Here is an 11999-nt window from a genome sequence, read left to right on the forward strand (position 1 = left end):
TACATCATATTTTCTTTGCAAAATATCAAATCTGCAAGTGTCTTCAGCCGTCAGATAAAGTTGAGAGGTAAGAATTCGCTCCCAACTTACTCTGCTGGACACAAACGAGATCTTTAAATTTATATTAAGGACATTGTTTGAAAAATGCCTCTCCCTCAATTTGAAAGAAAATGAAAAATAAATTCCTGAATCTGCAACCAGACAAAAGAATAACCTCCTTGGCTGAGCTAATTAATCTCCTCTGGTTTGGGTAATTGAGTATAAATATATACTGGCATCTAATGAAAATACTATAATAATAATAATACAAATATTTATAAAGCATCTGTTAAAATAGCTGTTACAAATTCCTTTACAAGGAGGACAAATCAAAACAAGAAAACACAACTAATAGAAGCAAATAAAACAATGTCATTCAAAATCAAAGAAATTAAAAAAAAGTACCAAATGTACAGTAAGTAGGTAGAGATAGGGTGGGCAGCATGTGGAGTGGTCACGCCCACTCTGCTGCACGTGGAGCAGCACATTGAAGTGTACACCTCCGGTCTTTATGCAACATCGTGTTCAGTACACTGTGTACCACATGGGTGTGTAGAGATTTAACACAGTCATCGTGCAGAGTCAGAGTCCTAAACCCGACCTGTGTGGCACACAGTTGTCATGAATGTGTCCCGCATGGAGAGCAGTGCATTCTGCGGTGCGGGAACAGAATGTCCCCGCTGACCCTGTCCACTGTGTGGGTCCTGTGTGAGACACACGCCCCCTGCAGCACCGTCCTGCAGACCAGCACTGACACAGACAACTTCGCGACACCACCGTGCTCCTTGTCAGCAGCCAGTCTTCTTGGCTCCTCCATGGCTCGGGCGGTCCAGTGAAGTGCAGCCGGGAGAAGAAGCGCACCTCATGGCTCTCCTCTCCGTGAGCGCCGGGCCCTTCCGGAGCCGAGTGCGGTCGGTCCGGACGTGGAGCCGAGACTTGTTCACGATCCCGGCTACTTTCCACTGCAGCGGCGCCCTGGAGGCGGTACGGTGACATTTGTGTTTATTACAGAAACTCTCTATCGTCTCTAGAAATATAGATTCGTGCATTGTGTTATTCACAACTGCTACTTTAATATGCACGAAACAACGGTGTGTTGCAGGTGTTGCAGCCCTGACTTACTTTGGTCCTGTTCAGACCAGATGTTAGTGGACAGAGCACATCTGGAATTACTGCAGCACTGTTTGTGTATCACTCATTGATGATACTTCCAAGCTATCACCCCTTGGTTTGCATTTACTTTTTTAAAAAATGGGTCAAGCAAACGTTTGCAATCGTGCAAAAATGTAAACAGCATCTTCAATAATAACAATGAGTAATTGAATAGTTTTGTGAGGGTTAACAGCTGAATGGACTTTTTCAATTGCAGGTTTGATTTCTCAGTGACTGGCATTTTCAAAATAACCTCATTTTTCAAAATAAGATGTAACAGAGGTTTTACTGTCTGACACAGATTTTACTTTCTCCTGTGGACTGCTGAAGTGGAACAAACCAGAGAAAGTTCAGACCTGAAAGTTCAGACCTGATCATTAAAAGAGCTGCTGAAGGTTTCTAACCATGAATTTATTCTGCAGGATCATTTATTGACACATGTTCCATTGAAACAAAAACATGTAACACGCTGACACGCTAACTAACACACTGTCCTTGGTTTCACCACCATCCCTGAACTGTACCATTATAATGGGAAATGTCTCTGCCTGCTGGACTTTGGATGGTAAATGTTCAGCTAATATTAGCTGTAGCTTTGGGTTATATAGGGCCAGATATGTAGAGAAATTAATAGAATCCTTAGGTTAAACATTTTTTTTCCATTCAAGATTAATTGTATTATTATATTTGTTAATCATGTATTACTTCATACCATTTGTTATCATCTGCTCCATGATTTAAAATATGTAATCATTTATTTATATACATCTTACCAAGATGTTTGTCAAATATTTTGCACTTGTGTAGAAGAGAAGTGTATTTTACCCACAGTCTGTAATCATATAGACGGATTTCATCTATGTTTAATATGCACAGATGACAGCTACAAGTAAAATCTCAGGTTGTTTTTTTTCAGTGTTTTCAATTTTCAGTAATCTTTATTATAGTGGTCTGCAGAAATAACCAAATTAATAACATGAGAACTGTGTAGCAGCTGCTCACTGTCACCTATAAGTGTGTTATCTGCGACTGTGTTCAACAACTTTATGAAAGTAGGTTGATTGTGACACAGTAGAGAGAACCCAGGTCATAATGAGATTTCACTCATCCTGTATATAATGTGGTTTGGAGAAAACAGGTGGTGGGACAGATTTCAAAAGCTAGTGTGCGTGACTGGTTCATGTCAGCAGTAGAAAGCATCAGCACTGCCATTTGAGATTAGGTGTATCAACATCTATTACATGTAAGATGTTTGTTTGATGTCTCTGCTGTGCTGTGCACTTCTTTTCCTCTCATGCTAATATTCATCACACACTGTTGATGTTATTTCAGACGTCACTAATCCAAAGGAAACATGCAGGGCATTATCAACACAGAGTCTCGCTCACTCGGTTACTCAGCTCCAACAAACCACCAAGAGGTAAACTACCTCCTGTGTGATGTGGCTGAATGAGGGACCTAAAGCCTTTTTACTTCTATTTGAGGTATTTGCCTCTAACTCTCTTGTTCTGTGTGTTTGTCGTTGGACTGGTTCAGGTTTTGAAAAGTTTTTCCCAAAGAGGGAAGCGAGCGCTGGCGTCAACAAATCAGTGGAAGGTGAGTGGAGGGTAGTGATAATTGAAAACACCATTTGTACATTGTCTCCTTCCTCAGATCTGCTGCAGTTTACAGTTTGATCCCTTTCACTTTTTAGATGAAAGTCCCAAAGAGCAGGAGTTTCCTGGAGGCGACTCAAACAACGATGATGGCGAAAGACGAAGAGGAGGAAAAAAGAAAGAATCACATTGGTGGACGAGATTTCAGGTGCAAACAACTGACTCTTTTTCCAAAGTGACTTCCAATTAGTGCATTCAACATCTATGAGGGGCCATTCGGGGTTCAACATCTTGCAACATGCTGCTAATAGAACAAACAAGTGTAAATTTAGAAAACAACTTCATCAATATGACGACACATGTGCTGCAAAAAGTCACAGCACATGCAAGTACAGAAACGCGCTGCAGATAATCAACCGATCAGTCCAACTCTTCCTCTTACGACACTTCTTTATCTTACAGGATGAGTTCCCCTTGGATAGAAAAGTGGTGCAGAACGTTGCCATCGGTGCAGCAGGCATGGCCTCAGCTTTACTCTACTTTTACTTCAGAGAGACGGGCGTCCAGATCTTGTGGCAGGACTTTGTGCATCACTACTTGAGCACAGGCTTGGTAAGTTGAAGAAGAGTCTTGAAATCTTCTGTCTCCGAACTCTTTGTGTTTCATGTGGACAAATTGGTTCCTGATCTACGCAGGTGGATCATCTGGAGGTTGTCAACAAACAGTACGTCAAAGTTTATCCTGCAGGCGGAGTCAACACATCGGAAGTGGTCAGTTGCTGTCAGTTAAACTCTGCATGTTTCTTCTCACATGTACCATATTTGTTTCTGTTCACAAAACATCTTAGATTAAAACAATGATTGCTATATGACAATGTGGAAGACACATAAAGTAGGTAAGTGTGTTTTGTGTTGTCTGTGTTTCAGAGCTATCTGTGGTTCAACATTGGCAGTGTTGACTCGTTTGAACATAACTTGAAGATGGCAGAGCAGGAAATAGGCCTGAACCCCCCCCACAAAGTGCCTGTGTTCTACAGCACTGAAAGCGATGGGTGAGAAACTAGAATTTTCATATTAAAGCAGCTTAACTTCTATGCATACTGTATACTTTTTCCTCCTGTGGATTCCGGTGTAATTTAAGTTCTCTTTCTTCCTCCACAGGACACTTCTTGCCGGCGTTCTCCCATCTATAATTTTGGTTGGATTTTTGTTTTTTGCCATGCGGCAGGGACCCATGGCAGGTGGACGTGGAGGTAGGGGAGGAGCAAACCCCTTTAGCATGAGTGAATCCAAAGCCAAGATAATCACAGACAATATCAGTGTGCGTTTCAAGGACGTTGCAGGCTGCGAAGAAGCCAAACTGGAGATCTTGGAGTTCGTCAACTTCCTGAAGAACCCCAGTCAGTACCAGGGCCTCGGAGCCAAGATCCCAAAGGTGTGAAATATTTTCATAATGGGTGAATCAATGCCAAGCCCATAAATTTCAGTTTGTGCTACAGTACATAAAAATACATTTTAACATCTTTATTCTCAGGGTGCAGTGCTGTCAGGGCCACCTGGAAATGGGAAGACGCTGCTCGCTAAGGCGACTGCAGGGGAAGCCAATGTCCCCTTCATCACCATCAGCGGCTCAGAGTTCCAGGAAATGTTTGTTGGTGTGGGCGCAGCTCGGGTCAGTACTCAGCTGCATGACGACTCTGCCCCCAAAATTGAACATAGATCAGTGTGATAAGAACTACCGAAAGTTACAGAAACCAACTTGGAGTCAACTTTTTATTTTGGTTCATGTCCAATCTAATAACATGGAGGCGGGACATTTCTGACCTATACTGCAGCCAGCCACCAGGTGGAGATTGAGACGCTTTGGGTTCACTTTTGGGGAGCAGTCATGTCGTCCATCTTTATGTACAGTCTATAAACACACATTTCCCTTTCTCTCTGTCTGAGTATCAACATGATATTTCTGATTTCTCTTTGCCCTGTCCTGTATTAGGTAAGGGACATGTTTGCCAAGGCTCGAAAAAATGCCCCCTGCATCCTCTTCATTGATGAGATCGATGCTGTGGGCAGGAAGAGAGGGAACTCTGGTGACCAGAGCGAGCATGAAAACACACTCAACCAGTTGCTTGTGGAAATGGACGGTAGGCAGTCATTTTTATTTCTGTCAGGGTTTGAACTTCTCTCTCATTACTGGTGTAAAATGTCCTAAGACCTCAATCACACCTCTCTTCTCTTCAGGGTTCAACAGTAGCACCAACGTGGTCGTTTTGGCTGGAACCAATCGAGCTGATATCCTGGATCCAGCTCTGATGAGGCCTGGACGCTTTGATCGACATGTATACATTGGTACAGTGATGCACTTCTATCAATTTCTTCCTCTCTTCATGCATCCTTAAACCCACAGTGTTTATATTCTGTCGCCCCCCTCTGGCAGCAAGGGTAATAACACAAACACTGAGAAATTGCCACAGTTCCAATTTAGTATTTTCATTATGTGCTCAGAGTAAATGTTATTACCACATAACATTCTATTGATATTTTACAAACTCTACCTTGTCCAAGATAAGACAAGACACACTGCTTGTCCTTTGAGGGCTGCAGGTGTGGTGCCAATCCCAGCGGATATTGGTTGAGAAGTGGGGGACACCCTGGACAGGTCGCAGTTTGTCCTCAGCCATTTCTGTCAATGTATTAATACTATACATATGAATATGCTCTTTACATAGTTTTTCTCAAGAGACTTCTACAGTCCAAGGATTTGCAAATATGGGTTAGGTTATTTGGAAACTCTAAACCGACCATAGGTTTGAATGTAAGCTTGACTTTAAGATCACTCGTACTCTTACTGCATGGTTTCCATGAAAAATTGCATCAAGCCTGTTTCCTTATGTTTAGATTTTTTTGCACCTTTTCATTTGTTATATCAGTTACAAGTTTGTATTACACACTGTGCACTTTTTATTTAAATGGTGGATCTTTTTCTGCCTGCAGATCTAATTTGCTTTACACCAGCAGGGCAGGATAATGGTGGGCAGGGCGGTTTTCTCTCTAATAAAGAAACTGTGTCAAATTGAGAGAGCTTTTTATAAAAGAGGGATTAGATAAGTGGAGGCCAACGTGAGGGGGGGATGGGACACACGGCCGGCTCCTCTCTGTGTCATTTAGTTTCTTTGTTCCCTCGGTCCATCAGTGTTGGTGAGATAATATTGCCTAAAACACTTTGATGATTAATGTTTTATCAGTTGGTTAAATAATTTGACACATCATTATGTCACTTATTTAAAAATAAAAGTGTGGTTTTTCGCTTGCATGAATAATGCACTTTGGCAAGGGGCTGCAAACGTTGCTTCAAGCTCAGATCTGATTGCCCCCCACACACACACACACACACACACACACACACACACACACACACACATCTTTCATACCCTCTGTTATCAGTTTAAAAGAAAAGATCTGTCATTGCCATTGACCTTATGACTTTTCCTCGTCCATGAGAACAGTCGTCGTTGTCTTTCAGAGTTTCATCCTTTAGCTGTTGACACTAAAAGTCCTAATTTGATTTGACCTATTCTCTTATGCAGCTGTTGACGTAAATGAATCCACAGACTACCTTGGTGTCTATGGTTGTTGTAGCAGTAGCAGTTCTTCACTACTTACCGTTCCTCTGTTTTAAAAAAGCAGATGCTCTGAATGGCACATGATATAAACTTAAAGATATTCTTGTTTTCTTGTTTGTTTTCCACAGGCCCACCAGACATTAAAGGAAGGGCGTCCATCTTTAAAGTGCATTTAAAACCTCTGAAGTTGGACTCCAGTATAGAAGCAGAGGCTCTGGCCAGAAAACTAGCTGCACTAACCCCAGGTTTTACTGGTAGGAACAATAAATATTTGATCATGTTAACACATATTTACACACAGCTCAGTCTCTCCATCAATCACACAATCTAACCTGATTGTGATGTCTTCTTGTGTGTACCAGGGGCTGACATCGCTAATGTGTGTAATGAGGCGGCTCTGATCGCTGCACGACACCTCAACCAGCACGTCAACACGAAGCACTTTGAACAGGCAGTTGAAAGAGTAATTGGAGGTAAGTTAACAACCACATGTATACACTTGATGTTATGACAATGCTCATAGAACGACGTTATAAACATTAATCAAGTCAGTCAGCAGTGAATGCAATGGTCTTAAAGTTTTGATCTAAATATATGCTCTTAGTTTATATTGGTTATCATTTCATATGGATCCATAAATATGAACTTAGTGCTTTAATTAAAGACATAGGCTGTTAACTTACATTACATCCTGTCACATATTATCACATTCAGGCTTCTCTATTAGGATTTGATTTGACGTTTTTTACTGTACTGACAGTGTGATTTCATTTGAGTATGACTGGCAACTATGAGCATTTCACAGACGTATCAGTGTTTGCCAATATGAAAACTTTTATTTTACAGACTAAACAATGCGAACGATGTGCATTTGTGTTTACATAAAAAAAATGTAATTTCTTAATTGAAGTTTAACTGAATATATTTAGATTTCTTTGTGTTTTTTTTATTTGTAGTTATTCATGTTAAAGTTTATGGTTAAATTGTAAAATATGCAGCCTCCAACATCTTAGGAATAATTGCCAAATTATTTAAAATATTTATATCGTCCCACTTATCAGGTTTTTTACTCCCTAATATTGGTATCGGCTCTAGATTTGGTGCATGTTTGGCTCCATCAACCCAACATCCTCTCAACTGTGTTCAGAGAGCACATCAGCCCTGATAACTTAACAAACAGTGTAAGACTTTCCCCTTTTTCTCAGGTTCCGAGAAAAAGACTCGGCTCCTGCAGCTTCCAGAGAAAACCACTGTGGCTTATCACGAGGCCGGACATGCTGTGACAGGCTGGTTCCTAGAACATGCAGACCCTCTGCTTAAGGTATTCAGACTGAATCACCATATTCTTTGGTGTCGTCACCCGTAGGGAAAGTAAGATCTCCACCCTATGATTAGATTGATTGTAATCTCCTCCCTCAGGTGTCCATTGTCCCCAGAGGGAAGGGTGTTGGTTATGTCCAGTATCTGCCTCAGGAGCAGTACCTGTTCACCCAGGAGCAGCTGTTTGACAGAATGTGCATGATGCTCGGCGGCCGAGTGGCTGAGCAGGTTTTCCTCCGTGGAATCACCACCAGAGCCCACAATGATCTCAGGAACGTCACGCAATCTGCCTACGCACAGGTAATCAGCTTGTTTTACAGCAAACCTGTCCATAGAAACACAAAGCTGTCAGGCACTGGGGATTCTGGATTAAAAGAAATGATTGGTAGACTTCATCTACATGAAGTCGTTAAAAATGAAGCTGTCTGATAATGTAGTCATGACATATATATATTGATACCTGAATAAAAAATAAATGTGGAAACTAGCTGTTTCATTATGATCAGGTCAGATTTTTCTGAAACATGGATTCATTATTGTTTCATTAGAACTTAATGTGCGGCACCTTGCAGACAAACAGCTGGAAGATCAACCTATAGTCCTGGTTATTTCTGTAGGAGCTCGGTTAAAAGTCACTCAACACATTTAGCAGGCGACCCTCAAAATAAATATAGAGACCTGAGTCCCCCTGCAGCGGCCGAAGGGTTTGGTAACGACTCCGGTCCTTTGCTGCGTGTCTTCCCCTCTGTCTCTCCCCATTTCACGCTAACTGTCCTATCAATAAACGTGAAATGGCCAAAAGTATCTTGCCTGGAAAACAAGGCTCATAACAAGTAGTGGATTTGAAGTGAAGCAGCAACGTTTGCGCTTTTTTCCTAATGATGCACTTTCAAACATGCACTGCAACCCTGATCTTTTCTAGTCGTTACCTCGGGGAGCTGTATGTGAGAACTCAAATGTCTGAATCAGATGGACCAGACATTAAACTTAATCCCCTGTGCAAAAGTCTCTGTCGTGTCTTATTTAGTGGATTTATTCATAATAAAAGAGGTGGTAATTGTCCAGGAAAATGTGAATGGGCGTAGTGATTTCTATCCTGCTTCCCGCCCCTAAACCAAACAGAATATTTCACAGATTATCTCTTGTTGTCTGCTACATGTATGAAAAGAGTCTGATGCTCTGGACATTATCCTAAGTTCATCTGAGTAAATGATCAAAAAGAAAAATATCTAGAAGATAAATGTTTGGTTCTCTCTCATCAGTGCTCTTTTCTCTTCGTGTTTTTAGGTCGTACAGTTTGGGATGAATGAGGCGGTGGGTCAGGTCTCCTTTGACCTCCCTCAGCAGGGCGACATTGTTACTGAGAAACCCTTCAGTGAACCCACAGCCCAGCTCATAGACCAGGAGGTCCGCCTGCTCATAGATGCGGCCTTCCAGCGAACACTGCAGCTTGTCACTGAGAAGAAAGAAATGGTGGAGAAGGTGAGAGCAGTGTTCTCACTGTGAGAACAGATGGAGAGAGGTAAAGCTGAGGAGTGTCTTCCTCTGAAGCTGCTCACAGAAGAGAATGATGCAACAAATTACGAGGGCAAAAAGTGAAAGAGAATTGCGAGGAAGATGGATAAGATGTCGTTGAAGAGCAAGTTGTGGTGTCATCATTTAAAAATACTGCTATTACTTATAATATTAGTTATCTATTACTGCTATTGATGCGTCACAGCCTGTTTTACATTGTAAGTGTAAAAGAATACCTGCTTTTGAATTCTTTCTTCATTAGTACCACATGCATTTGAATCGATGATGGAGCCTTATTTGATATTATCAATTAAAATGCTTGTTGATTACTGTTGCAGGTGGCAAAATGTCTTCTGGAAAGAGAGGTGCTCGATAAGGCGGACATGGTGGAGCTGCTCGGACCTCGTCCCTTTCAGGAGAAGTCGTCGTATGAGGAGTTTGTTGAAGGGCTGGGTGAATCTGAAGAGGACACCTCTCTTCCTGAAGGGCTGAAGAACTGGAGCGAGAACAAAGGGAATGAAAAGCACAATAAATCAGCCCTTTACTTGTAGCTGCCTCAAGCCAAATATTCCACTGGATTCTGGTGAATATAACTGAAGTAAGTACGGCACCGTCTGGTCCAGCCTGCAGCCTGTCGGGACTCTAAACATGCAATTTTTAAATTGTAGTTTTTATATTCCAGCAGGAATTCCAAAAAAGTTCATAATCATTATAATCCGGGGAATTTAAACCAGTGAGCTATAGCTCTCGGAACAGTGGACTTTGTAGCGTACGTTTCACCAGAGGTGCCTTCTGTTCCCCTGCTCCCACAGTCCGATGCCGTCCTATAGTGTGATGACACTGATAAACATGCTACAGAACAACTGGGAGTCATGGACAAGAGAGTTATTGCGCTCAAGCAGAAAAAAGAAGAAGAATTTAAATATTTTCTAAACCTCTGAATGATCTGATGTTGTTTTGGTGAAGCTGCTGTTCTGGTATCTTCACATTTTATTCTGAAGCTCATTCTGCTTTTCCAGCCTCACTCAGTGCACGGGCTATGTTCTTTAGCCTGTGGTAGAGATTTCCCCAAGTCAATTCATCTATGTAATGTGATGTAATGAAGAAACAATGTTCTTCTTCTTGTCTTTCTCAGATGCATTTGACTGTTTCCTTCACATCATTGTCTCATGAAGACATTCTTACTGTCTGAGTTGGGACTTTGTCTCAACTTAAATACACCAATGCAGTGCCTGTCGAGCTGGAGCACGACCTTCGGCCTTAACTGATGTAATCAGTGACCTAATCAATAGGTTGTGTCTCATTTCAAGAGAAACCGTAGTAACAGATTCTCTGTCAATTTTCTGAGGAACCACTCATCGAAAAAAACTGGATTGGAAGACCAGTCGTTGAGAAAATCGACTGACAGACAGACTCAGAGAGATTTCTAAGTTTATATTTAGATTAAAAGATTTCCACCCCATTCACATCCTTCTGAAAACTGTCCCCAGCCTCGTTCTCATTAACGTAAAGGCAGCTGTTAGAAGTCAGTTTCTGCTCAGACGTTAAAAATATTTTCACGTGTACTTATGAGTTGTTGGTGTCTCGTATGATAAGAGTCACATTAGTGAACCAAAGGTTGATATGTGAACTTTGTGCTGGAAACAACTGAGCTGGGCATGAATCAGATACTGTCTTAGTGTTCTCTTTTTTCACAATTGTCATATCACAGTCTGGTTAGGCTACAATCAACGATCAAACAGGAGGCAGTGAATAAAGTAAAGGTTAAACTGTATTTCCTCTTCTGGCTCACAGAATATTGAAACCGTTCAAATTGTTCTTCTTCAGTAAATCATTCTTTCAGTCAGTCGTGGGTTATGTTTGAATGTTTTCCTAACTGGTGAGATAAGCAAGCTGGGCTAAGATAAGTGTTCATGAAGCCTTGTCATTGTCATTGAGAACGACCCCTCGTTGGGCAGGTCACACACTGTTAACCAAATGTTAGTTTCCTAATTGTTGAGCCAGTTGCTCCTCTGCTGAGTAAACAGGTTTGATAATAAAATGACTGGAACTTGTTCTTTCGTAATGTGAGAAATGTGGGCTCGTCTTTTTAAAAGACGTCGACCAGTGTGACGCTGGAACATTTTGTCATCCAAACATCAGTGGACTGATTTTTGTATGATAACCTTGAAATTGTGTGTTTTCTGCCTGTTTGACAGTGCACGGTTTATACTTGATCGTTTTTTACAACTATTGTCACTTCACTTTGTCACGGTTACTCTTGAGGGACAATGTGATTGAAAAAAAAAAAAATGTATGTAAAATTTTATACTGCTTTTACTGTACACTTTGCTTGTGTGATGCTCTCAAATAAATGCTGTAGTGTCACAAAAGCATACTTTTGTACAATGATTTTAAGTATTGATTACATTGGCTGTGTTCAAGCCACACAACTATTCCACTAATTTAGTGTGTTAATACAAAATCATTTGTAATTGCTTATAGAGCAATAATGCACTCTCTCAGCTTGGTTTTCCTTGTTATGCAGAGAACACAGTATCTACAGTGCCCAAAATGAATATATGGTCAACGGTCTGCTTGATGACCACTCAAAGCCTGTCCTGGTACAGTTTTTGCCCATTCACCCGTTTCTTCACCCATTCACACACATTCATACAGTGCAACTCTGTGCAAACATCACTCGCACAATGCTGTCAGGGCTCAGTGTCTTGCCCAAGGACACTTCAGCAGGCGGAATGCCACAGCTACTCATTGTGAAC

General features: G+C 41.4%; 1 protein-coding gene across 1 annotated transcript; it reads left to right on the top strand.

The window, feature by feature from the left end:
- The first annotated feature begins 542 nt into the window (after positions 1–542).
- Positions 543–11537, top strand: LOC118122002 (AFG3-like protein 1). The gene is made up of 17 exons (XM_047339464.1): positions 543–1023; positions 2524–2611; positions 2728–2787; positions 2885–2994; positions 3249–3398; positions 3482–3556; positions 3713–3837; positions 3947–4220; positions 4320–4457; positions 4779–4926; positions 5024–5131; positions 6534–6659; positions 6768–6878; positions 7611–7726; positions 7825–8025; positions 9013–9207; positions 9579–11537. The coding sequence occupies exons 1-17, from the start codon at positions 904–906 to the stop codon at positions 9789–9791; spliced, it is 2358 nt and encodes a 785-aa protein (XP_047195420.1). The 5' UTR covers positions 543–903; the 3' UTR covers positions 9792–11537.
- The last annotated feature ends 462 nt before the right edge of the window (positions 11538–11999 follow it).

The sequence above is a fragment of the Hippoglossus stenolepis genome, chromosome 1 (assembly GCF_022539355.2).
Source record: "Hippoglossus stenolepis isolate QCI-W04-F060 chromosome 1, HSTE1.2, whole genome shotgun sequence".
NCBI lineage: Eukaryota > Metazoa > Chordata > Actinopteri > Pleuronectiformes > Pleuronectidae > Hippoglossus > Hippoglossus stenolepis.

What these genes read in the sequence shown, in the direction of transcription:
- LOC118122002 (XM_047339464.1), top strand. Translation starts at nt 904, where the DNA reads ATGGCTCTCCTCTCCGTGAGCGCCGGGCCCTTCCGGAGCCGAGTGCGG. An exon ending in CGTCAACAAATCAGTGGAAG is followed by an intron (nt 2,788 to 2,884) that starts GTGAGTGGAGGG and finishes TTCACTTTTTAG; the next exon opens with ATGAAAGTCCCAAAGAGCAG. An exon ending in ACTAACCCCAGGTTTTACTG is followed by an intron (nt 6,660 to 6,767) that starts GTAGGAACAATA and finishes TGTGTGTACCAG; the next exon opens with GGGCTGACATCGCTAATGTG.